The following is a 24,456-nucleotide window of genomic DNA, read 5'->3' as shown; positions in this document are numbered from 1 at the left end:
TTCTATAAAAAAATTCTTTATCCTAAATGTTTGTAAACATGATTAATGTTGAAACTTTTTGAAGCAATAGACAATAAAGACGGTGAAAATAGATTCGTCCTTCTAAAACAGGGCAACAAACCCGTTATAACGCATTATGTTATGTCGAGTCCCGGCTGAGGCAGTCGCCTACGCGAAATTGAGGGTGACCGAAAAGGTTTATTAACTTTCCACGTCTTTTGTACGCCGACCCTAGTGACAAAAAGTTGCGTCCCGTCACAGACGAAAGTCATCAACTCGCATCCAAGCTATTTTAACTTATTCGCTTTCAAATACACAGACGGCGAATAGATTTTAATACCCTTCATGGGACGACGACAAAGGTATCTATTATTATGAGTCACTGTGGAACAGAAAACATTATTTGAATGTAACTTTGACGTAATAACAGAGTCCCAAAGCTCTCTCCGCATCGCGATATAAAGAACCCCTTTTGAAGCTACAATTCTGCTAGCTGGAATGTTTTATTTTTTATGTTGTGTTAATAGAAGAAAAATAGTAAGGTACTAGTAAAATTTAGTTTATTTCTAATATTATATTACTTTACTTTATTTTAAGTCTCTTCTATATTTTTTGTAGCCTTGACCGTTAGTAAGCAGGATGTTAGCTTTGCCATGTGTCCGATCTGAAACGGAAATATTCTGTTTTTGTTTTATAGATTAACCTTCATCTAGGCAGCTGAGAGGAAGCGATTGACCCAAACTGTCTCGCATGTGTTCAACTTTCCCAGAGAATTTCTTATTTAGTAATTCAGCCGGCCAGCGTAACATTAGCATACCGGCAGCTGACCTTGTTTGGCCCTAATAAATTCTAATGATTATGCACACGCTGCTGGTCAAGATTATTCAGATGTTCTTCGCAATCGTGAGAATGGACGTCATACGAAGGTGCAATTCGAGCAAGTGCCCGCCCTGCGACCTCGATTCTCACGTTTTGTATAAAGGCACCCCTGATTATAAATTCTCGTCATTCCGCGGTCTACGAGTTGTGATTTCTCGCGATCTCATCTTGTCTCAAAGGTAAATAAGAGTATTAATATTGATTCCGTGCTCTCTGCGTTGCTTTGAAGTGGATTCTGTACTAAGTCCGTAGTTTCATCCTTTGAGACGGAAAGAAGTTATTTTTCTTTGCCAATAGAGAAATGCGCTCGTTTATTACGTTATATTCCTTTGATGTAGAAATAAAATGAAAACTACAGTAAAACTGCACAAAAGACTAGATTTTATGTGTTTGTTATACTTTTTTTTACAATAAATTATTAGTCATGCAGGAACAGTTAAGCGAGATGTTTCTTATACCGGTCTTACGCTTTGATTTATTGAGGATAAGATATAATTATCGTATATCATCGCGTAGAGAAATCTCTGTACATATCCGTGCATGGGCCTTGCGACTTTAAGGTCGGCTTGAACCTTTAATGAAACAGGTAGTTTCTTCAAACCAATAAAATTACAATGAAACCTTATTACAAACAACTTCCTATTTTTTAATGGTTCGTAAAAGTTTGTCCATTGCGAATTCTATTATCGAAAGCCGGATGTTTCTTTCTAAACTACCTTTGTCGAATATGTAATCCTTAATTTTGTCAACAACGGCCGGAAAACGGAAATACATTCACGTGATATAAACATCCATTGTTAATATTGCGTCTAATTTTCAACGCTAGTTTTTACAATGTTTGAAATTAAGTAAATCATGTTTTACACGAGACAGTGAGGAGCCTGATTTTGTAGTTGCATAGATACAGCGAATCCTTTGTAAATAGGCGCAGGTATAAAACAGTCTGCCTCGCATTGTTCGTGATCATCCCGCCTACTCCCTGCCAAAATAATAATATCTACTTGAATCAGTTTTCCAGGTATAAAAATGCAGCCCGTGGTTTTTTGCATAGCGTATTTCAGAAGCCGTGTCGTATGATCGAATGTTAACAAAGACAATCTTTCAATTACACAATGGTATTAAATATCAAGGCGCTACGCTGATATCATTTTTCATAATCGCAGCAAGTTACTCGATCACATTTATTAACAGTAGTAGTGTATACAGTTGGTATGTCTAACGCTAACGGGACAGGGTATTTATGTCTTCGCTGCGCTGGCAATCGGCAGCGGATGTGCCAAATTAGTCTCCGATAGACCCGGCAGACGCCGCCGCGTCGCATACCGGCCCGGCCACCGCCTGACACTACATTTACTAAACAAGCCTTGTTTTGATTCAGTTTATTTTAGATTATTTAATTAATGTTCGAAACAAATAACTTGGCAACCATGTAAACCCGCGCCTACACCGGCTATTTTGAAAACATTTTGAAACCGTGTTGCCAAAGGTTCGTGGTGCAAGACACGGCTATATTACAACGACGCATTTGCATAATACGGGTGCTCCGCAATACGCTAGTGCGATTGGGATTTCGGTATTCGAGAGATTGAGATGTTGTTATTGCATAATTGACCCATAGTTACGCGTTGATAAGAGACGCGCAGTTGTTCTTGGCACGGAGCTTGTTACTGTGTTCCTTACAATTTACGATGTTATGACATAGAGTGTATGGCTTATACTTTATAGTTTTATACACGATTCAGGCGTACCGGAATTTGGATGGCTACATTGAACATTTTGGGGCGTTTGTTTGTGGCCTCGGTCGAGTTGCGGCAGCAGAGGTCGCGCGCAACTGTGCCAATGTCGCTGACGCCGACCGCGCCGCCTCCTCGTTCGTGCGGAACCGACCAACTGAACTCGTTTAAAAATGATGTATACACCTCTGCACTTTCCTACATTACCAACGTTCATGTACAGAGATCAGTCCAGCACGGTACTAAAATACAGAACACCTACGCCTCTGTGAATAAGTCGAATGTGCGTCGACCATTCGTCACGACTATAAATAATGTTCGCACCTTTTTTGGTAGTACGAAAACACCGGACGCAGCTACCGGATATGGACATAGTGCATTGCTCTCCTTCAAACATTATCCTCACTTATTACTCAGATCACAATGCGAGCTTCATTCTTGGAAATGAATAACCGGACACTGTCATATTACATACGAAGAATAAATCCGATTACAGCTCAAAAACTGGAATTAACTGTGCATCTTTCCTAACGGGGGTGCAATAAAGGGCTAGTTTTTGTGGGACAGGATGTCGACAGTTCCGGTCGACTTTGCGCTAACTGTAAGCGTGATTATGACACTATAGGTTAATAAATTGTGAGACAGTTTCATAATTCGTATATTTAGGTGTCAGGCTCGCAGCTGAGAAAACGCACGACTAACTATTAAATCGATCTGGTTGCGTAAAACAAAGGTCTGCGAAACCTTGTGCAAGCGCTCGGCGCGCCCGCTCCACGCCGACATATCTGCAGATTTGCGTAACCGCGCACTTATCCGCCGATACACAGCCAGTGTGTTGTGACACGCTCCGCTTGCCTACATCGATATCGCTTGCGATAGTTCAAAATACCCACCCAAAACTGAAGCAATTGCCTAACTGTTGGCAACACTAAATTTTACGATTTGTTACGTGTCAAGTTTTAGAGAAACGGGTGGACGGATAATTCATGCGATTTGATGCATTCCATGTGACCAGGTTTCTTATGGAAAAGCACTTACATTGTGTCATGAAACTTACAAGTGAGAATGAGTCACTGTGAGATCGTGACTATCGAAGACGCCTCGGTGAGCATGAACCGAGTTAACCTCTGAGACTAGCATAAGGCACGGGGTTTTCTATTGCAAAAAGCTTACACGGCTGCTGGGCACACGCGACCGCGTCCCTAAACGACGGGCGCATTCATTGCGCCCCAAGCAAAAAATGTGCACGTGGCAGCTATTATTCTTAGGACGAACTTGCTTATAATTATTCCCCTCGATGTCGTCTCGCAAGAGCACTCATTGGGAACGAGACGGCGGCATCCACGGATCCAGTGACCGCTGAGACACGCGTAAGCTATTCCTTTAGCATTATTTGCATTTTACGCCGTTCCGTCTCGTTCCATATGACTAGTAATAGGATACCCTGAAGCTTAGCAACACGCTTTGCTGGTCTCGGTAACTTACCGATTGCCATGTTCAGTTCAAAGATGCTCGACCATGGTTCATCCGACTTAGGAAGGTCAGTGACCGACAGCGCTCTCCAGCGTGTCGGAAATCGTTCCCATAACGAGTCGATCCCCATTTCAGCCAACAAAACGAATTTAGAACAGTCAAATAAAAAACAAAGAATTTAATACTAAAAATATGTTGTCACAATTCCTTCGAATTCCTTATCATTGAAACATTAATATCCGAAAATTATACCTAAAAAAATAAAGAAACGTCTTATCCGAGACGACAATGGGTATATTGAACTTTGTTGTTAAGATATTTAACTAAATCGCTTGAGAATGCGCTTCAGAGTTACGCATTTCTCTTACAAAAGAACACAGAATACATTTATTTCTGTGGTTTGCTCGTAAAAATAACGCCCAAGGCTTACAGGAACAATGTAGCCATGAATCAGACTGTGACATTGTAATGATGAATGCACGAGGGAATGAGTGCGTCAGTTCGATGACGTCATTGAGGAGGGAAGTTTGGAAAAGGGCAACAAAGAGGGTTCAGGATGAATCATAGAACATTCTATCGATGCACCCTCGCTCTATTTGTGTAACACTTAAGCGTTAAAAATATTTTTTACGTGGATTCTCGAACCCTTCTTTAAAATAGAACATCGTCTTTAGAATACGTAAGCTGACAACGATGAAACAAGCTAGAAATAATATCTGATGTTTATCTGATCCAAATATAGATTTAATGTGATTTTAATATCTTTCGTTGTAGGTGTTCACAATTAGGTACAATCTACATCACACTGTTAGCTAGGGCCCCCCTGAACCGTTTAGATAATGATATTTAAATATGATAGTCACGTAACAAAAGGTTCGTTTCACGGCATGGCAAAAACCGCTGATAAATATACATTAATTTGTCAGCCGCACACAAATCTGAGTATAAATAAGAGATAAAAAACTCGAGCGACCCCGACGAGTCGTGTTTATGCACATACAAAAAACAATAAAAATATTCAACAGTTTTCAACGGAACGCTCGGCGCGATTTCATGGAAGCGAAAATGATCTTACTTTATGGTTAAAGGATTTAAGTTCGTATGCGCTCGTATTATGGTGCAGGGGAATGACCCGGCTACCTGTTTAGACGATTTTTTATTCAGTTTTCAAAGGCTTATAAATTAAAATTTAGACGATCAATACTTGACGTGTCAGTGAAGCATTATAATTTCGTTCTAAAATTATATTTGGTTCAAATATCTCTCGAACAATATAGGGTTTTATTTGAATTATACGTGTATATATATTTGTGGAGATGGTTGGCGCTTTGTCCTTATTTACTGAAATAAACTATATTTAACACTTGTCAGCCGCCTACGTTCTACGTTTTATGCGAAGTATTTCTGTGGGGGTGTCGTTATTTTCGGGAGTCCTTGTAAGTTGTTGACCTCCCTGAAAATTGGGAGCGTCCCACGCATTTGTATACACAATACAATGAAATTGTTTGCCTCATAAAATTACAACGTTATGGCGATTATAGACGTCACAAAGTTAATGCGTAAGAGAGTTGCTAAATGGAGATCGAAACGAAACTTCTTGTCGTACATTGTTTGTAAACGGATTGTTTTCAAAGTCGTCTGCATGAATTTCAATCAAGTGCACACTTGGCGTCTGTGCAAAAAGCCAACAAACCGGTCTGCGAATGGCCAGAATTACGATTAGTCGACCATCTACAGTTGAGACGCGTATGTCACTAAAATACCCGTCTGCCGCCGCGCATTGTCTCTTTCGTATTTGCATTTCTTTTATTGCTAGTCTTCAAACTGCATTTTAAGTCTATGTGGCTTTAATCGCTTTCAATTGTGATGTTATCCTCTATAAATTTGCTTTAATCATCGGTTTTTATAGAAACGTTCGAATCATGTTAAGCATTTAAATATATGAAGAATAAATAGACGTCAGTCATATTTGCTAATTACAAATACGACAAAATTTTCCAATAACGCGTTCGTTATTGATTCTCAGAGTTCACACTGACGATTAGGAATCAATTACGAAAACTTAAACGGAGAGGAAACATTAACCTACACTCAATACACATTGTTAGGAGGAAAACGACCACTTCTGCATGTCTGATATATACAGCTTTCGAATTAGACTTTATAATCAGTTCACATATTTTCCTTTCCCTTGATAAATGAAATATATTCCGTTCTATGGTTTCATTTATACAACAATAATATATAATACTCTAGTCACGACTCCAGGCCTACTGCTTCCTGCCTAAGCACTTAATTCAGCTTGCCTCGATAATGAACTTACCACCATTTATAATGTCGATCAATATTAACATATTGTTTACAATATCCTGGGTAAGCCAGCCATACATAATACACCACTGATAAACAATGTGCGAAGATTAAGATACGATACACTTATATCTGATATGTGTAGTGCACGTGTGCTATTTAGATTATATAATACATACAAATAAGTAGTAGATTAGAGACACTTTGGCATAACACCATCTCTAGTAAAAAATAGCTTGATTAATGTTTATCTATACATGTTAAAGTGTATTAGAATTATATACAATGTTTGCGTTATCTAAATCTTTGTTTGACGTATTGACATTATTATCATATTTCCGCAAGATGATGAAATGACGATTTTCCTCTAAAATTTCCAGTAAATCCCCGGCGTTACGGTTCAAAGGAATTGTAAATACCGAAGAGAATTACGTTGTTCGGAAATCACTTCAGATAAACAAGTAGACTAATGAAGCGTACAATTAGAACTGGTGAATCATCAAGATACTATTCGATTTTTACGCAAAATGCTTTAACCTAGTTGGGTTTTAAATTTCTACGTATACTCGTATTATGTCATGAAACAGCATGTGATTGTTGTTTTTCTATTTTTCACAGATTTTTTTGTTTATACTAATTTTTCGGGGATCGTGTCATGGGAAGTAATTGTCTTCTCGGTTCGATTGCGTAGGCGCATCCTAATCTCAAATAACGTAACCCGGTTCACGGTCAGCTAAAGGAAATGACGCAAGCGCTTTCAGTGTCATTGCGACACTTAGTTGCCAAAACAAGTGACGTATTCAATGAACAGCCTGTAGCCTCGTCTGTAAGGCTTCATTATACAAACTACCCGTGTATCTTAATACATATTTTTACTCGTTATTTATGCTTCGTTATTAAGATACGACCATCTTTGATTATAAGCTACAGATTAAAATACGTACTAAAGCCGATGTGCATCCATAATTGCAGTTTTGCTAAAACAAAATCAAACCTCTATCCTAACAACCGGTTTCAATCCAGACTAGTTTCACGGCCCAGCTATATTTTCATCTGTCGAATGGAAATCGCTATCGGATACACGATTTTAAACTCTATAGGAAGTGGGATTAAGTTGAATTTCGTTTTTCCGTAAATTTTAGTTTAGCAATAAACAACCAGCACCAATTAGCAAGTGAAGTCTCCGTAAGCTTCCTTTGAAATACGAGTTCGGACCACGTATTATAAAATTTACTACTAACATTAATACTTATTACTTTTTCATAAGCATCTTAACTAGAGATTTGGACGATTTTTTGTGATATGTTGGTAATGACAATGTTTGACACGGCGAGCATTCGAACAATAAAAACTCCGAACACTCGAATCAATCACAATGACATTGAAATGAGCTCCATTGCGAAATACGCTTTTCGTGGTTTCGGCCTCGCGTTCGAGATTGAAGAATACGTATAATAAATATGAACGCAAGCGACCTCTCTTGGCGGTCGCGCGTTGTGTAATCGACCGCGAAAGACAATACCGTGTCTGTCATGCACTCGCTTTTATTACAAATTTGACACTGATTCCGCTGCACATTGATCCTTTAATTGCCTTCGTTTGAAACGGCACAATTAAAAATCAAGAAATACGTGTTAAATTATAATCGACTTATAGTGTTAAAATGATAAATATAATTGAGTGCGGTCGTGTCATTGCGATGTTAGCGATCTCTGATGAAGTCACCGACTTGTGAACAATACGTGAACGTCATGAATAAAACTATTCGAACATTCCACCCTTGTTTTTCTCGTAACAATTGATCTTGTTTTTCATATTTGAACAATTTGCGCAGTTGTGCGAGATGATGTAATCGACGCTTTTAAACATTCAAGTAAATTTATAACGCGTTTCATTAATGTTTAGATATTGGAATTTATCTTATTATTTTAGAGGCTATACGCTAAGTATCGTGCGTATAATGAAATAGAAACTACGTTATGAATATGAGTATCTAGCTATAATGTAGTCGATCACAAATATTCATTATAATTATAAAACACGTAACAGTAATGCTAGAATGTAATTCTGACGTATTCCGCCTACACGGATGGAGGCCTTACCCGAAACTCGTGAAACGCTGACGTCAAGGGAAAACGACCCTGTAAATTCGGGGTACATTTGTTTTGGATTGTGACGCCTACTGTTTGCGATGGTTTTACGCAACTTACGCCTACTGAAATCTTCTTGGACCTGCGATACCAGTGTGACGTCAACCTCGGCTCACCCCCGGGCTAACCTTTCTTATATAAATTGAATCACGTGCAAGGATAATTAAGGAAATATTTTTATTTCGACTAATGACAAATAAATGTATACTGTCAAAATATAAGTAGGTATTTAATTGGATTTTAAGTGCCCAACCGATATCCCTGTTGAAAGTAACTTCTAGAAATGGTCCTTAAATAAGGTTCAAAATGTTGGTAGAACAGAATTTTCAAAAAATTAATAGCTGAAATCTTACCGTCTATTATTTTTGTATCTTTAGACTAAAAAGTAGAGACTATCTCATAGACTCGTTACGTAAGTGGGAAGTGCGTCGCGGTTCGATGCAAGTATCGGCCGTGAGGGAGTCGTGGCCAAGGACGGTATCTTACAACACCGATAGCGGTGTCACTATCACTCGTATAACATAACACTATCAGCAAACCGCGAAACCGTACCACTGATTTCAAACCTTTTTGCAACAATGTCTATTCCAAATTCAAATTATTATTTCTTTTTTTTTATCTAATTATTATCTTCTTATTCGAATTACAAACATGTTTTCCTATATTCAAGAATTTCCTCATTAATTCATAGGAACATGTTATTCGAAAATGTTTGTAAATATTCTATGTATATACTATGTAAACGTTTATTCGTGCACATAATATATCTTACGCAACGCTTGTTATATATGAACAAGCTGTTAGCGTAATACGTTGTTTGAAATGAGTTATACAGCGTGATCTTGTTTATTACGTAGGGCGAATTAGATTCGCGAGCTCTCTATTTATATTTCATTTATATAATTTGAAACTTACATAAATTTAATATAAACCTTAAAATAAGCGTTTTTTAAAGATCTCGTTCGATAAATAGACTCGTACTACGCGACATTAAAATCCGGTTTCATAAAGATATACAATATTTGGTGTACGCTAGACTCATATGTTACAAATACATCGATATCCAATGGTTTCATTGTTTGATAACGTGATTAAAACAAAATGTGTTTCAAATATTTAAATGACAAGTTAACCTCTGTTAAAATGACTGCATGATGTAATATTTTGTTCAGCTAGATAAGCTACGGTTTCGGTGTATGTTCATAAAATCTGTATTTGCGTCAGAATTTAAATATAGGTAAAGCTGGTACAGCTCTGAAACGGGAATGAACTAAATTTTCCTTCAATCAGGGAAATATTTATTTCGAAGAAATTTCAATGATTTATGGAGCGAATAAATCTGAATATTTATCCTTCTACCAAGTATTCTAGATTCTAGTATATATTCGTAGAAGGATAGGATATATTAATTTTCCTGTTACATATTATATAGACTACATTAGTTCATGATACTTTGAAATTCAAAAGTCTGGCCCACAATTTGTTTATTTAATTTAATCTTGTAATTTATAAATATCAATTACGTTATTTTTTGAAACCGTTTTTAAAAGACATTTAATTGCGTTTTGCGCTTTTAAGATAAGACATTTATGACTTTTCTTATCTTTTCAGGATTTAAATTTACAAACAACCACATAATAATAACGCAAATAAAAGTATCTACCTCTGATTATTTCTGCACTTTAATGTTGTTTTCGAATTTATGTAGCTAATTTGTGGTATGTGTTTTGCAAAGAACTGCTTATTATGTTGTCGGAAGCGTTTTACAGTCAGTCTGCTATTTAAAATAACAATAAAATTTACGACGAAAAATGAATACTAAAATTCCGTATATTCAAGCTTTTTATTTATTCACAATACAAAGTCCACGCTTTTCGTGAATTTTTCTTTGCGTAATTTAGGAAAATAACCGGTTTGAAGATAATATATTTTAAATGGTTATGTATTAAGAATCCGGCTATTGGCCTCCAATCCAGTGGTTCAATGTCAGTTGCGCAAGCGCCGCTCTTCCGCCTTCGTCGCGTTTCGACCAGGAACCATCTATTCCATATTCAAATTGATAATTTAACGTGATTTGTTCACGTGCGACTGAGACGGATATATTAATCAATCGGTTTGATTGCGTCAGTATTGTTCGACTGGGCAATTAGTGATTATGACGTCACACTTCTTTGTTATTGGCCAAATTCCATAAATTAATTGAATATATGCAATGCCAAATAATTATTTACTACCTGAACTCTAATGCAAGGTTCATTTCCTATAGAATTACGTTTACATTTTTTCTGTAGTATATAAAATGCTACTTCTCGACTTTTCCTCGCTTCAACATGTCACCTCTATTCTTTATCAATATATTGTCAATAAGCTAGAGGTCACACGTGACTATCTCCGCGTTGTACGTCAATTGGTTTTAATTCCTTTTTATTCTGTTCTGACTCAGCCCTTTGTCCTTCATGGTTTCGTATGCAATGAGATATTTTTATTAATTAAATCGCTGATTCAAACATTGACAACCGTATGTTTTAAGAATTATTAATTTAAATATTAAAACAAAACACGCTTAATTACAAATGTACATTTTCCATTCGTTTAAAATAATACTTTCGAATTGGGTTTAAAATTACGAAAATTACCTTTGTTGGAGGTCTCTTGTATACCTTTTGTAATAACACTATTGGTAATTCGTTTAAGTGTCCCAAGAGGAATTTAGAACGGAAAGGAATAATTATGTTAATTCTTAACTAAACAATGTTAACGGCTCATCTTTACTCCTAACCTTAATCCTAACTTGGCTTTCTTCACTAATTGAATGATAATCGAGTCGTATGCAAACTGCTTATAAACATCCTTTTTAACTAGTCCTGAATAAATAATATGAAAAATAATTTTAGTGGAATGTAGTATTGACTAATACGCTACGTATTTAAGTGTTTAACCATCTGCCATACAATTATTCGAACTCATTTAATCCGGTAGTGGTCCCGTTACATCCGGTGTACGAGAGCACTTGGTGTTCATACGTAATTCCCCTCCGATGCTAAAAATTCGAGAGGCCTGGGAATGAAACGGAATGCATTATAATAAATAAAAGTTGCAATTAAAATCGTTCGCTAAACTAACGAACGTACAGACGAAAGTCTGAATGGAGACAGGACGTATCCAATTAAAATATCTGTACACGGTCATTGGTCTTATAGCTTATCAATAATGTGAAGACACCTAGTCAACATTTAAAGGTCACACAATCTGCTTTATCTCTGCGATAACAGCGGTAAGGTCGAGCGCTATGCCGCAACAATCAACATACGGCTCATGCGTTTATGTATATAGCGTCGCTTTTGAAACCTTAATATCGAGCCATTCATAGGGAGACTGGGACAAAAAAGTCAAGGTGTTCTAATTGCATTGTTAGAACCCGTATCGGGTTAATCTTTCAACAATTACCTGAGCTAGGTGACAATGCGCGACTTTTTTGTAACGAACTCGCCAATTCTGTACAAAATTCAGCAGATGTTCAAATAAACAAACAGCTTTGCGATCTCCTACGCATGATTTATCGTTCGGTCTCTTTACTGAATCGATGATGGGACGAGACGCGGCCATTGTGCAAGAAAATTCTATTCACCGCGAGGAATATCTGCTTTTCCGAAGACAAAAAGCTGCACATGCAATTTCTACCTGCCCAACGCACGTGTTCAATATTCGCATTCTATAGGTGACACCATTCATAAACTCAAATAACCTGCAGTAGGTATTGTTCACAGAGAAAGAAGGTGCAAATTCCTTTGATGCAGCATGTTCATCAGTCCATAAATTTAATACCCGAGCTTTATAAACTATTTCTTGTGTATATTATTGAGCGAGTTCGACATTTATATGCATAACGATTTAAAATCACGAGCTCGGCGAGTGTTGCTTCTCAATAATTTTGGAAAGGTTCGTTGGAAAGTTAAGGACAGCGTAAACAATATTCTTTGTTTGCACACCTGATGACAACTCTATCTGGCTGCACACAACGCGACATTCGATACAACTTGAGGTCAATAAAGTTTCATTACTATCACACGGCGAATGTTTATTCAAATGCACTTATAACCAGTCTTCAAGTTTGGCTTTCGACATATGCTTCGAGGTCAATATTTGCTGTTTGTACTATCGTTTTCTTCATACGATTCGGTCCCCTTCATTGTTTTTATCGACAGACGATGTTATATCTCGAATGCTAAGTATATGAAAATGAAGCAGTTATTTCCCTCATTCATTCGGAAAACAATTGAAAACTCAGCTCAATAAATGCGCCAGCAGGATATTACGCGATCAAAGTAAATTGCTTTTGCTGTTATTAATTTTGATAACTGGGATTCGATTCGTTTCTCTCTTTTGTAACAAAGGGAAGCCATTGTATTTAATTTACTGTAGTTTCGTAGTCGGACACAAAGCGTTTTAGTTGGCGTGGAAATTCAATTTTCGATTGATAGGAATCGGCCGTGTGTTTTGAGGCTTGCGTCGATTTTTTTGTGTGGACATGTGCTCGGCCATCTGTTCGGTCAGATTAGAATAGTTTTTTGAATTCTTACCTAAAACATGTTATCATATGAAAAAATGACACGCAGCACATGGCGGGTCGAGGACTCGAAGCCTACCTGCCTTTGTTCCTCTCACAATGCTTCGCAAACATCTGCCGCCGCCTGCGCTCGTGGTTGTGTGCTTCTGAATGCCGCCTGCTGATTATTTTTACCTCTATCACATCATCAATCATCTGCTCTTTGCATTTACTTGGTGTATACCATAATATATATGCATAAATGCATAGTTGGAATGCCTAAAGTATGCATAGGTCTGTCTTTATTCAATACCTAGAAAAATTAAGAGAATAATAATGAATTAATATAACATTAGCAATAGTTGTAATGAAGCAACAGAAAACCGACTTATCCATTTAATATGCGGTCTATTTATTACATAAGTCGTTCGAGGTCGCGGATTGCGTTGCAAATACACAAACTTGTTCAACCATTACAATATATTTTAATAGCACTCATAAATGTTCAATTATCGGGTTCCATGAATATTTTTAAACAATGTTCACAAAGGTGCGTTCATTGAAGCATTCTTGTAGTTTTAGTGTGTAATGCTAAAACAAAAGAATCGAATTGTTCGATACGGTGCGATAGGAACAATTAATCGTGTGGTCCGGACGCTGCGATGCGAGTTGCGAAACAATCGGCCGTGTAGTTGCCAAACAGTTGTGCGCTACCGCTTTTGTAATACATCTGGATCGTTTTGAAACTTATTAACCTGTTTGTTTTGCGCTCTATTTTCTGTACTCGCGAGTTTCAAAAGCCCCTCAAAGGACCCACTCTTTGTGCTCCGTTCGAGTACACGGACAAAGAGACGCACTAACGATTGAGTTACTTTTGTTTTGCGAACATTAATTAAACAAAAGACGCTTGCTTCAGAAATTGTGACCAGTTTTCGTAATTGTCATGGGCAGGTGAATGAAATACGGCGTTACTAAGTGGTTATAAATGGGCCCTAAAAGAGAAATTAGGACTCATTCATCAATGACATTGGCAGACTCTGTGTCGCCTACAAAAAATTTTACAAAAGGTAATGAACAAATGCAGTAAAGCCGTGCAGTTAGCTCATAGTAACACTCGGTTTCGGAGCGGTGTTTTGCCGCAACAAATCCTTGGTGGAACCTTAACCTACTTGGATTATTACACGCCGACACCGGACGCCGCGAGCGCTGCAACCGCTTCATTTTTGTTTTGTCACTTCTAATGCAGATACATGGGTTAAATGTAATATTGTGTATACATTTTCATGTATCCCATAGATTTGTCTAGGTTATATCAATTATTATTTCTCACTGAATTAAAATCTTCAGATTTAATACTACTTTATTACCATTAATCAATATTGCACATATATTAAGTTTACTTCTTTTTGTGTAAAATGCAGGATTAATAAGTAATGATAAGAACGTATCTTTATAATAAATTTATTTATAACATCAGAAGCATTCACATTATGGTTTAATCATAGCGCTTGCACTTGGATGAGATCACCGGCTATAAAATGATAGCCTCGTTTTATTGAATATTTTCTCCATTGACGTAAACGCCACCTCGTGCCAATGATGTTTTTTACCGTGGCCTAGTGATCCGATATGCCAATGTCAAAACTGTCATAAACCATATGTGCATGTTAGTTTATGAAACGCCCACATTATTCGATTATAATAAGAGGAAAATGTTCAATGATAGTTTGGATAGAGCTTGTCCTGCTATCGTCCGAATATCGTTTGCAACGTGACGACTGACGACCCCAATACTAGGTCAAGTACAGCGGTGCTTTGCCGTTCATTGTGAATGCCCCTCGCTCGAATCCGCGCCCGTGCCGTAATGTGCGCTACGGCCTCGAGATGAACTTGACATATCAAAAAACATGTTTTTGTAAAACATGCTATTGAAGTCCCGGCGCTTACATCAACCTCTCGCAAAGCGAATGTGTCAACACGAACCGTTACCTAACCGCCTGCAATCTGCTTGATGTAATTCTGTCGATAACACACCTCCCTTAGATGACACGTAACTTTCCGTGCGAATCTATTATATCACGCTAGTGCGAAATGTACTCCCGAGTGAGGCGAGGTCGTCGCCCGCTGAGGCTTTGCGGACTCGATGATATACGTCTAATGGTCGAGTACGTTCACCGCGTTAGAAAACCTACTTCAGTTCCGCGCTTTCTTTATTGCATCACCGCAATGTGCCGTTTCGTCCGCACTCTCTTCCGCCATACTTGTGCAAGTCGACTGCCAACTACACTCCAAACAGAACAATTTTGTTATTCATTATGTATTTTCTATGTTACGTTAATTACAAACATCTATAAAGTTAGGATTTTTGGCGTTTTATTCCGCATCGCATTATATCTTTCGCTCGACTATGACAGGTGAACTTTCGCAAGTTCAGTGACCCTTTCGCTTGCATCCGCGACGGCCAGCATTGTGATATAACGCTCGATTTTATTTAATTTAGAAATGAATGTTTCCGCACTTTCCAAATTACATCATTGCGTCTAGAAAAAATTAATCGCGAGGTGAACGACCGAGTTCGTGGACCGCCTCTTACGCTGATCATTGCTTAGGTATTCGCAAGAACATTGATCCTTCATGATCTCATCATGACCGAATGGGAGCGACAAAAAAAGTTAACTACGCAATTTATAAAGATTGACACTAAGCCGGTTCTTCCTTACGAATCGTGGATTCAATCGAAACTTTCATCGGCCTAGTATCATTTCTCTCGGAACGGTATCGAGAAAGTACCGCTGATGTGCCAGATTCATGTTTTGCAATCGATTGTATATATTGAAGTGGTCGCACTTCCCGATTCCCAGCGAGTCCTCTAGTGTAGGTGTTGCAACAGGATCGCCGCTGTTTGTTTACGACAGGCGCGGCCCAATGATATTCGATACACGTCCATGATTCACACAATCGTACGGTGTTTAAAATTCCACATCGTGAGGCCTATGAACTTTCATGTTTTGATCCATTTAAAATGACCATTAACTATTGCGAGCCCATCGATTCTATACTGATACTATATCTTAGCCAATAAAGTAGGAATTTGTAAAGGGCTCATAGTAAACAATCACACATTTTTTGTGAAATCAATGATGGAACTTGTTAAACCAGTCCCATCAGAGTACGCATATTTTTCAGCACATAACGGTAGAAACGGGTTCTCGAATCGTATATTTTTTGTTTTTTATACGCGATCCTTTATTGTGCGTTCTATTTATTTACAATATGAGCAATTTGGTGTGTTGACAGAATGACTTTGGTCCACGAATTACTCGTATTGTTTCTCGTTCACGTAAAACCGTTCCTTTGTCGTAGTTGTATAGAATTTATAGTCTGTTCTTACAGTATAATGCCACGTAGCGACAATTACACCTTTAAGAGTTCTTAACGCATAGCTGCCCTGGAATGGAATACGAAGGAGTCGACCGTGTTCGCTCAGTAATGCATAAAACGTAAAGCGATTTCTGATAATTTAATCGAATAAATCGCAGCATAAGTTTCTGCGTGTCTTATCGCGTTGACCTGGCTAACTCACGTACTACGTCATTACTCTGCGCGTACCCCAAGTTATTAAAACCATTGTACCGATTCGACGCGATTCGAGATAACAATCATGCGTATTAATAAAAGCTATGTTGTAAAAGTTATCGGAGGGTTAGTTGTTTGTAAATATATTCAAGTACCACTTTATTTTTGAAATATTGATCGCAATCTTTAAACACTTGTTTATATATAAAAATATATTAAATTTTGCAAGAGCTATGCCATGATGTCTATCTGCATACGTTCCACATAATTCCAGTTTGTGGTAGTTTGTGGTTGATGTAATCTAGTGTATAAAATTACTATTTTTAATAACTTTTGCTAATAAATGCCTTTTGTCATATTTTGTACTGTCCAATAATTTATTCAAAGAATGAATGCAGGTGTTGTGCATAGCGAAGCAAAAAGTGTAAGAGAACTGTTGGTAAAGTTAAGAATAATGAAACTAGTTTCAGATGATCTATAAATATTGTAATGTTCACTGGCACAATCCAACACACAGTGACATATGAATGCAAACAATAAGTGTTACATGTATTTGTAACATTTACATTTTCGCAATAAATACCAAATGATAAGTGAGAATAACTAACTGGATTGGGTAAGATGATCAAACAGCAGTATTACAAAATATTTGGTTAATATCAGAATGCCAGCAAAATAAATAAACAAAATATGGTGAAAATATTATAGAGGTACTATCGATAAGATAACGGTGCACGCTGATAAACTAACCTTCTATCTGAATTGATTAACCGCATATTTCGGACTGTAATTTGAATATGATCCTAAGAAATTTCTTTATTCGTTGACGATAAAAATGTGATTAATTGGAACACATAACTTGAACCTGTAAATGTATGAACACATCGACAGAGATTAAACCTATTTGTCGTCCCACGCGTTTCTGCAACCACGCGGTAAATGTTATTTCGTAAGGCGAAATCGCAACATCGCTTATTTCGCGTTTTCGAAACGACTTCGTCATCCGTACCTACAACTTCTTATGCTTACATCGATATAATTAAAAAAATGAACACCTACAAGGCATAGAATCAAATAAATACATATGTATGTGTATAAACATGTGACTGAAATACATGCATCGTATTATTAGCGTGATATATAATATAAGTGATAAATGCATTGTTTCACCTTGCCTTGTACAAACTGCATTATGAAAGAGCGTAAGGCGACGCGTATGTACGGCGCGAAGTATACGCAAACCGTTTTGCAAATCTGCCATTGAGTTACAAAACTTAAGGATTACTCAAAGGCTCCGTGTCAGGAGAGCACCTTGGCCCGTCCATGCACGCATATTAATCAGCGACTGAACCATCGGTTGTGTATTGTTTATTATTTTACCATATTGAAGTTCGCGCAACTGCAGTTAACAAATTGTTTGTAATCCCGTATTGCTCGATCCGCAACCACGCTCATTACATACCTATTGCAAGCTCTTGCAATGTGCTGCAAGACTACATTTATCGCTGTGCTTTATATTATTTCAAACGTATAGGTTTTAAAGGTGATGAGGAAGGCCATGTGGCCGTGTTTCGCATTTCCGATTTGAAATAATGACGAGGAAACGATTGCAGATCGAGACAATAGTTGATTCCGGCTGCGTATGAGCAGCGGCGGAAACTGGGTAGGCGCTTGCGGATGTGGATTTACTCTTTTATTTATCGGGCGATCTAGATCGCATCTGTCGGAGGACAAACATACGCAGCTGCCCTTTATGGTATTCTCGTTTGCGACCTCCATATATGTGAGTGCAACGCGCACCTGTCGCCAGCTGTTAACTCTTTGTAATTACGTCGTAGGTGGACAAGTACATGCATTTTGCGGTTGCGTGATGGGAAAGTTAATGCAATAATCTTTCACACGAACCCATTTCTTCTGTGACTAACAATTTTCACTGATGACTGTAATTACCCGTCTGCAATATGGGAGCATCAGTTTTTATCAGTTTCTCAGCGCTTAGAAAACTCGTCACAAACGTAATAGTGTTATGAAAGTGCATACGTAAACGTATTACTAAGCAGGTTAGCTGGCAGTTCTTACTGTAACATGCCGCAGTAGAGAATTCCTACAAGAGTTACGCGAACGATTGCTAAACATTTCATAATAGGATCTTCTTTTGCGACCTCATTTACTTTTTACATCGAGCGTGTGCTTTAAGTAGACGAGAAGAAAAATATTTTTATGCAACCCTCAGAAACATGTTCCTTTTCGTAAACACACTACGATATCGCTGTGATAAAAGACAGTTATATCGGGAAGGAGTCAATGAACGGAAGTATTTTCACGTGCGGTGACATACCGCCGATCGTTTATCAAACTTGCGTAAGTGCACTGACTTGCCCAATCCCTACACTGTGTTATGCTAAACGAAACGGTTTGTGTCGCTCGTTTCTAGGTATTCACGGGTTTAACTTTTCTGTCGTAAGCGCCGGCTACGGTTACCTCAGCTGCTTTCTACGGTGCCACTCTTTCTCCGTTACGCCGATGCTCGATTGCAAAACGCGGAGGTTGCGCTTTCTTCGTTCGCGACGTCGGAGAAATTGTTGCGACACACCGCAGCGTACACCGACCCCGCGTTAGAAAGTCGAACGTTCACCGGATTTAACAGACCCGGCCACGTAACGGTGTAATTGTTGCGATTCGAGATGCGAGATCGATGAGGGTTTGGACACTTTTGCGTAAACGCATTTCGGGCTTTCTTATCTTGCATAAGTATCGCATAATCGACTGAGGATCGAAGACGGCATCGCTGAACGCCACATCGTGCGTAAAGATATATGTTGTGCAATTGGCTACTTGCATAGCCAGTGAGAGTTTGCGCAACGGGCTCTGGAGTAGCGCCCGTTCCGCAGTCCGCAGTTGCAACACGGGATTATTTCGGCGGCGCCTTGGACGGCCGCCCGAACTTGCAACACTCCATATCGCAACGGCTCATAATCCATTGTAAGTTGTGACACGACAGTGGCGCGGACGTCGCCCGCCTGCCAAATACGGCCCATGAGGAACGCCGCGGTTGCGCTACGCGATCTCCGCCTCGGCAAATGTCAACGCCGCGCTCTGGCCCATCACCGCTGCATTCGATTTTAAAACTAAAACAATTTTGCAACCGATGTTCACATTAGCGTTTTCGCAAGCAGCCCAGCGCTCGGTTTCAAAACGTTCGCCTTGCGTTATCGCGGCTCCGATAAAGCGAGCTGTACCAATGTTTATGCGGTTTTGAGACCTAAATTCTGGACTTGATAGTGAGCATATGTAGTAATGTGAAGTCGGAACAAAATTTCAAACGTGGAATTTCACAAGAATTTGTCATACGACTGAACACGGAGCTTAGTCACGTGTGTTGGAGAATTAAGTGCTCTAGATAAAGCGTTAAAGTTCGAAACATTAGCGTTATCAATCGAATAACATGGAACACCCGCGGCAAAGTGATTGCGCCACGAACGACTGTATAATTGGGTATGGTCGGGATGGTTTCCCAATGTATCCCGGCATCTCGCGGCCGCGGTGTGGTAACGCGCTTACGACACGACATGTCCCTACAATTCGGGTTACGAAAACCTATGACTAACTATCGTTGGGCTCGGAATTGCCCGCTTTGAAATACGTATTATATATTTGTAATAGTGACATTCAAAGAGCTGTAACTCATTGAGAATATTTCGTGTATCGTTCACGAGGCGATAGTCAGGGCGAGTTGCGCAAACGGTCGTCACTGCGATGTAAAGGCGAGCAGGAAGTGCATGCATGTGTGCTGCATCTGTGCGCGGCTGCCATTGTTTGTTACGAAACTGTCAGGGTTGAGTTGAGCAATGGCGGCAGTTGCGAAACTTGCTCCGGCGCATCCCGCTAATTGTGGGCGATCTCCTACACTATCTGCGATTACATTATACTATTTTACACATCAATTACACTTATATAATCTCTTTGCACATAGGACCTGACAAGCTAATGATAATCGAGACACAACTTAAACATTAAGATTCTCTATATATCTTGAATAAGAAATGTTCAATTACACGCTTGTAACATCAACGAAACATTATTAGTTAACTTCATTGCGAAGCAGACGTGACTCAACACGGCCGTGTAAATGTTTATATTGAGAGGACGTCACGATTTGTAATTAGAACTTTCTAGATTTTATTTTTCTCTTGTTATTCTCGAGATCTCTTGAAAAATTCTTGTTCTAAGTTTAGCATGTCCTTTTTGACCGGTAAACACGTTTACATTGATTAAAAGTGTGGATATCTGTTAGCTATTAATTAGCGAGATGTAACACTGTTGAAATGGGCTGAATGCGTCAAGTTACATTAGCAGGGCGACAGGTATCGCGGTCGGCCGTTGGAGCGTGGCACACAGAACGGTCTGTGGGCTGTCCTTTCGCGGTCTCGCGCCCGCGACCACCGAGAATCCTTCGAGGCCACGCCGCGCTCTGAACACGCTCGGAAATCCGGCCAACCTTCCGACTGCGTTACGACACCGTATAACTTATGTACACGTTGCGAAATACGAATCGATTGCAACTGCAGACATCGCACTTTAGCCTTGCCGGTGTAAGGGATTTAATTAGGATCATTGCGCAGTCGACGCCTAAAACTGATACGAGGACTCCCGCTCCGCTTACTGATGTATTTAAAAGGGCTACGAGTAGACGCCACCCAGTTTTTCTTTTAGTTCCCATAGTTCTTGCTTCATTTTATAACCAGCAAATTTTAAATGCTCAATGCGAATATTTACATCATATATAGACTCGTTTCAAACTAATATAGCCAGTACGCAATACACGAATATTTCAATTATTTTGATATCAGATTTTCGTTAGTGCGCGCGTATTTCACGATAGGCAGTGTTGCGACAGCGTAACGAGGCTAACCTTTAGATGAAGCGGCGAACCATATTGTCACGATCACTTAATAAATATGTTAATAAATCAGTGCCTCTTTATCTAGTTTACGTCAAAGTAATTACCATAGTTTAATCATGCTTGCGGTAGAGTTTCAGCTGTGTCAACTGCGCTCCCTTGAAACGCTATTTGTCAAACGGTTGGATTTTGTAACTTCGCTTTAAGCAAACCTGATATTTATTGCCACCAGCCTTCAGAATACGCAAGCTCGTATCGTAACTTACTCGATCCTTCGCAATCAATACAAGGCACTGAAATAATTTTATTTCAGATTTTATTCTGAAATAGAACAGGACCCCTCTTTAAATTAATTTAACTCAACGTTCCCCTCGGAGCTTTATCACGAGGCTAAAAATACCTTCCTTACATTAATGTACGTCGATTCCGTTGCATCGGTGCGCCCATTGTGCACCTGCCCATTTTCCTCTACCAAAGTAGCGCATACTTGATAATTATTTATAACATTACTTCATGTATAATATGTGTAAGTCGTTACAGCGTCCTAGCAAACTTTACACATCTTCTCAAACATCTATATTGGTATTGTTGTTTGCAATTAGTTCATCTGAGTCAACATTTAGAGTTCAATAACACTCCCTTAGCAGCAGGAAGTTTACTTTGTCCGTGTCGTCATTCCTTATTGGAAACATTGATTCACATAAAACCGTACACTGTTTCGAATTGTGCATTAAATGCATTTCGAAACGATGCGGCGACTTGAAATACGAGGTCGCAGTGCGCCTATAGCCCGTGATGTGATGAAACAAAACCTATTGCGTCACTGAACGGCTTTATGGTACGCCATGTAATTATTTACATGACATTATTGTTAAACGCAGAACGTGAAAACATTTCGCAACAATCACCCCGATGTCCATTAATGTGGCGTTTTACTAATTAGTCATAAACGAATCGCTAATAGTGGCCGGTCCTTTGAGCACAAAGGATCCATTACCCGCAAGCGACCGCGATATGCAGATATGATAGCAGCCGTACGTCGATTTATATAGGTCATCGTTCATCGGACATTGCATCAAATTAATTAACGTTCGGGTTCAATGAATCCTTCTCCGCATAATTTGTAATGCTACATCGCAAATACTCAAAATTTCTCTTTTTGTTACAGAACAACATTAAAATTGGAATCGCTAGAAGATGCGGTGGTGCTCGACGACCCTGAAGAAGATTTACTTCAAGACAAGAGAGGGTGCCCCGCGTACGTGTCCCCCGAGATCCTGCGAGCCCATCGGACGTACTCCGGCAAGGCGGCTGACATGTGGTCGCTGGGCGTCATACTGTACACCATGCTCGTCGGAAGGTACGCACGACATTCCCGCATATACAAACTAGATTAGCTATTTAAAATTCAAATCGTTCGCTCGTCCTTCGCATTAGAAAATATTTAGGTCACTGCAATAAAATGTGCATAAATAATAAACGAAGGCAGGGGGTGGGCGTCTTCACCTGCGAGCGTGGGACTTACCGTTTTTCGAGATCGCAAGGGTCGGGCGACCGTTGGCGGCGGGGGATGATCACCTGTCGGCCGTTACGCGCCAACGGCCAGCAATTATATCACCCACATACACGTCTCTCGAAATCTTCGCCGCACCTGCCGCTCATGTGGCGAAGACGTTGCCCGCCGGCACCTGCCGCGCGATCCTTTGTCTCTCCCCTTTCGCCCCGCACCCGCAAATTAAATTCGAAATTCGGGATTTCGCCGCAATCGCCGCCTTCACCTGTCGCCGGAAGGGTTCCGTCGATTACCTGAGTTTTTGTTTCATTTGGCATCTGCCCGCTCCGAATGACAATCGGCGCGGCGTCATTAGCTCGGCTACAAAAACTTGCGTCTCGACTTATCTTTGATATTAATGAGCTCCATCTTTAGTGTCACGGGAGCGTATAATAGCCGAATTCAGATTGGAGTAGTTAGTGAATATTAGGAGGGTGAATTAGTCTCATACACATAAATTAACATAAACGTTTGCGTCGCAGGTATCCTTTCAACGACTCGGAGCACGCGTCGCTGTTCGCGAAGATCTCGCGCGGCTACTTCGTGGTGCCGGAGTGCCTCTCGTCGCGCGGCAAGTGCCTCATCCGCTCGCTGCTGCGGCGCGAGGCGGGCGAGCGGCTGCGCGCCGCCGACGCGCTGCGCCACCCCTGGCTGGCGCGCGACCCGCGCCGCGACCTGCCGCCGCGCGCCGCCGCCGCGCTCGACCGCCGCGTGCCCGACCTGCCCGACCTGCCGCACGCGCCGCACCTGCCGCACACGCCGCACGTGCCGCACACGCCGCTGCTGCCGCCCCTGCCGCACCTGCTCGCCGACTGTCTCTAATGCGCCGCACGCCGCACACAGCGCGTGACACTCGGCAGTCTGGTAGCGCGCGGGAGCAGTCGGACGAGCGGACACCAGGGACTAGTCTACGACGCGGTCGGTTGGATCTGCGACGTTCCGAACTGTTCCATAGTTATGCGATTCGCCCACAACGGTAGTCGTTCATCAACAATGTAATATAATAAAGTATCGTTATTCAAATGTACTGCAAATGTTCCGGAGCGTTGCGGCGGGCGGCGCCGGCCCCGTGCAGGCCACGCGCTCCGGACGGCGGCGGCTGGCCCGCGCCGTCCGGAGCAGGGGTTGCGCGCCGACCGACGCTACTGCGAGTCGTTCGTAATGACAGACAAGTGAGACTGATAGCGTTCCCGCTCCCGTTCCCGCTCCCGCTCCCGTTCCCGTTCCCGCTCCCTCGGCAGCGGGAGCTCCGGCGAGAGCCGATGCGAAGCGTTATGTTAACTACTACGGCAACTCGTGGCGTGACGTCACCGCGCCGCAGCGGAGTTGCGTAGCGA

General features: G+C 40.2%; 2 protein-coding genes across 3 annotated transcripts in view; both read left to right on the top strand.

The window, feature by feature from the left end:
* The window catches only part of LOC119840728 (tribbles homolog 2-like), a 29,453-nt gene extending 5,003 nt beyond the window's left edge, over positions 1-24,450 (top strand). For both annotated transcript variants that reach the window (XM_038367457.1, XM_038367450.1), the window contains exons 4-5: positions 22,736-22,927; positions 23,602-24,450. In XM_038367457.1, coding sequence (XP_038223385.1) covers positions 22,736-22,927; positions 23,602-23,941 — 532 coding nt within the window. In that variant the 3' untranslated portion in view covers positions 23,942-24,450. The remainder of the gene's footprint in view (positions 1-22,735; positions 22,928-23,601) is intronic.
* The window catches only part of LOC119837049 (NADH dehydrogenase [ubiquinone] flavoprotein 1, mitochondrial-like), a 2,703-nt gene continuing 2,388 nt past the window's right edge, over positions 24,142-24,456 (top strand). Inside the window, exon 1 of the mRNA XM_038362576.1 lies at positions 24,142-24,390. Within this exon, the coding sequence (XP_038218504.1) occupies positions 24,142-24,390 (249 nt within the window). The remainder of the gene's footprint in view (positions 24,391-24,456) is intronic.

Source organism: Zerene cesonia, chromosome 1 (genome assembly GCF_012273895.1).
Source record: "Zerene cesonia ecotype Mississippi chromosome 1, Zerene_cesonia_1.1, whole genome shotgun sequence".
Lineage (NCBI taxonomy): Eukaryota > Metazoa > Arthropoda > Insecta > Lepidoptera > Pieridae > Zerene > Zerene cesonia.
This window is presented reverse-complemented; position numbering and strand designations above follow the sequence as displayed.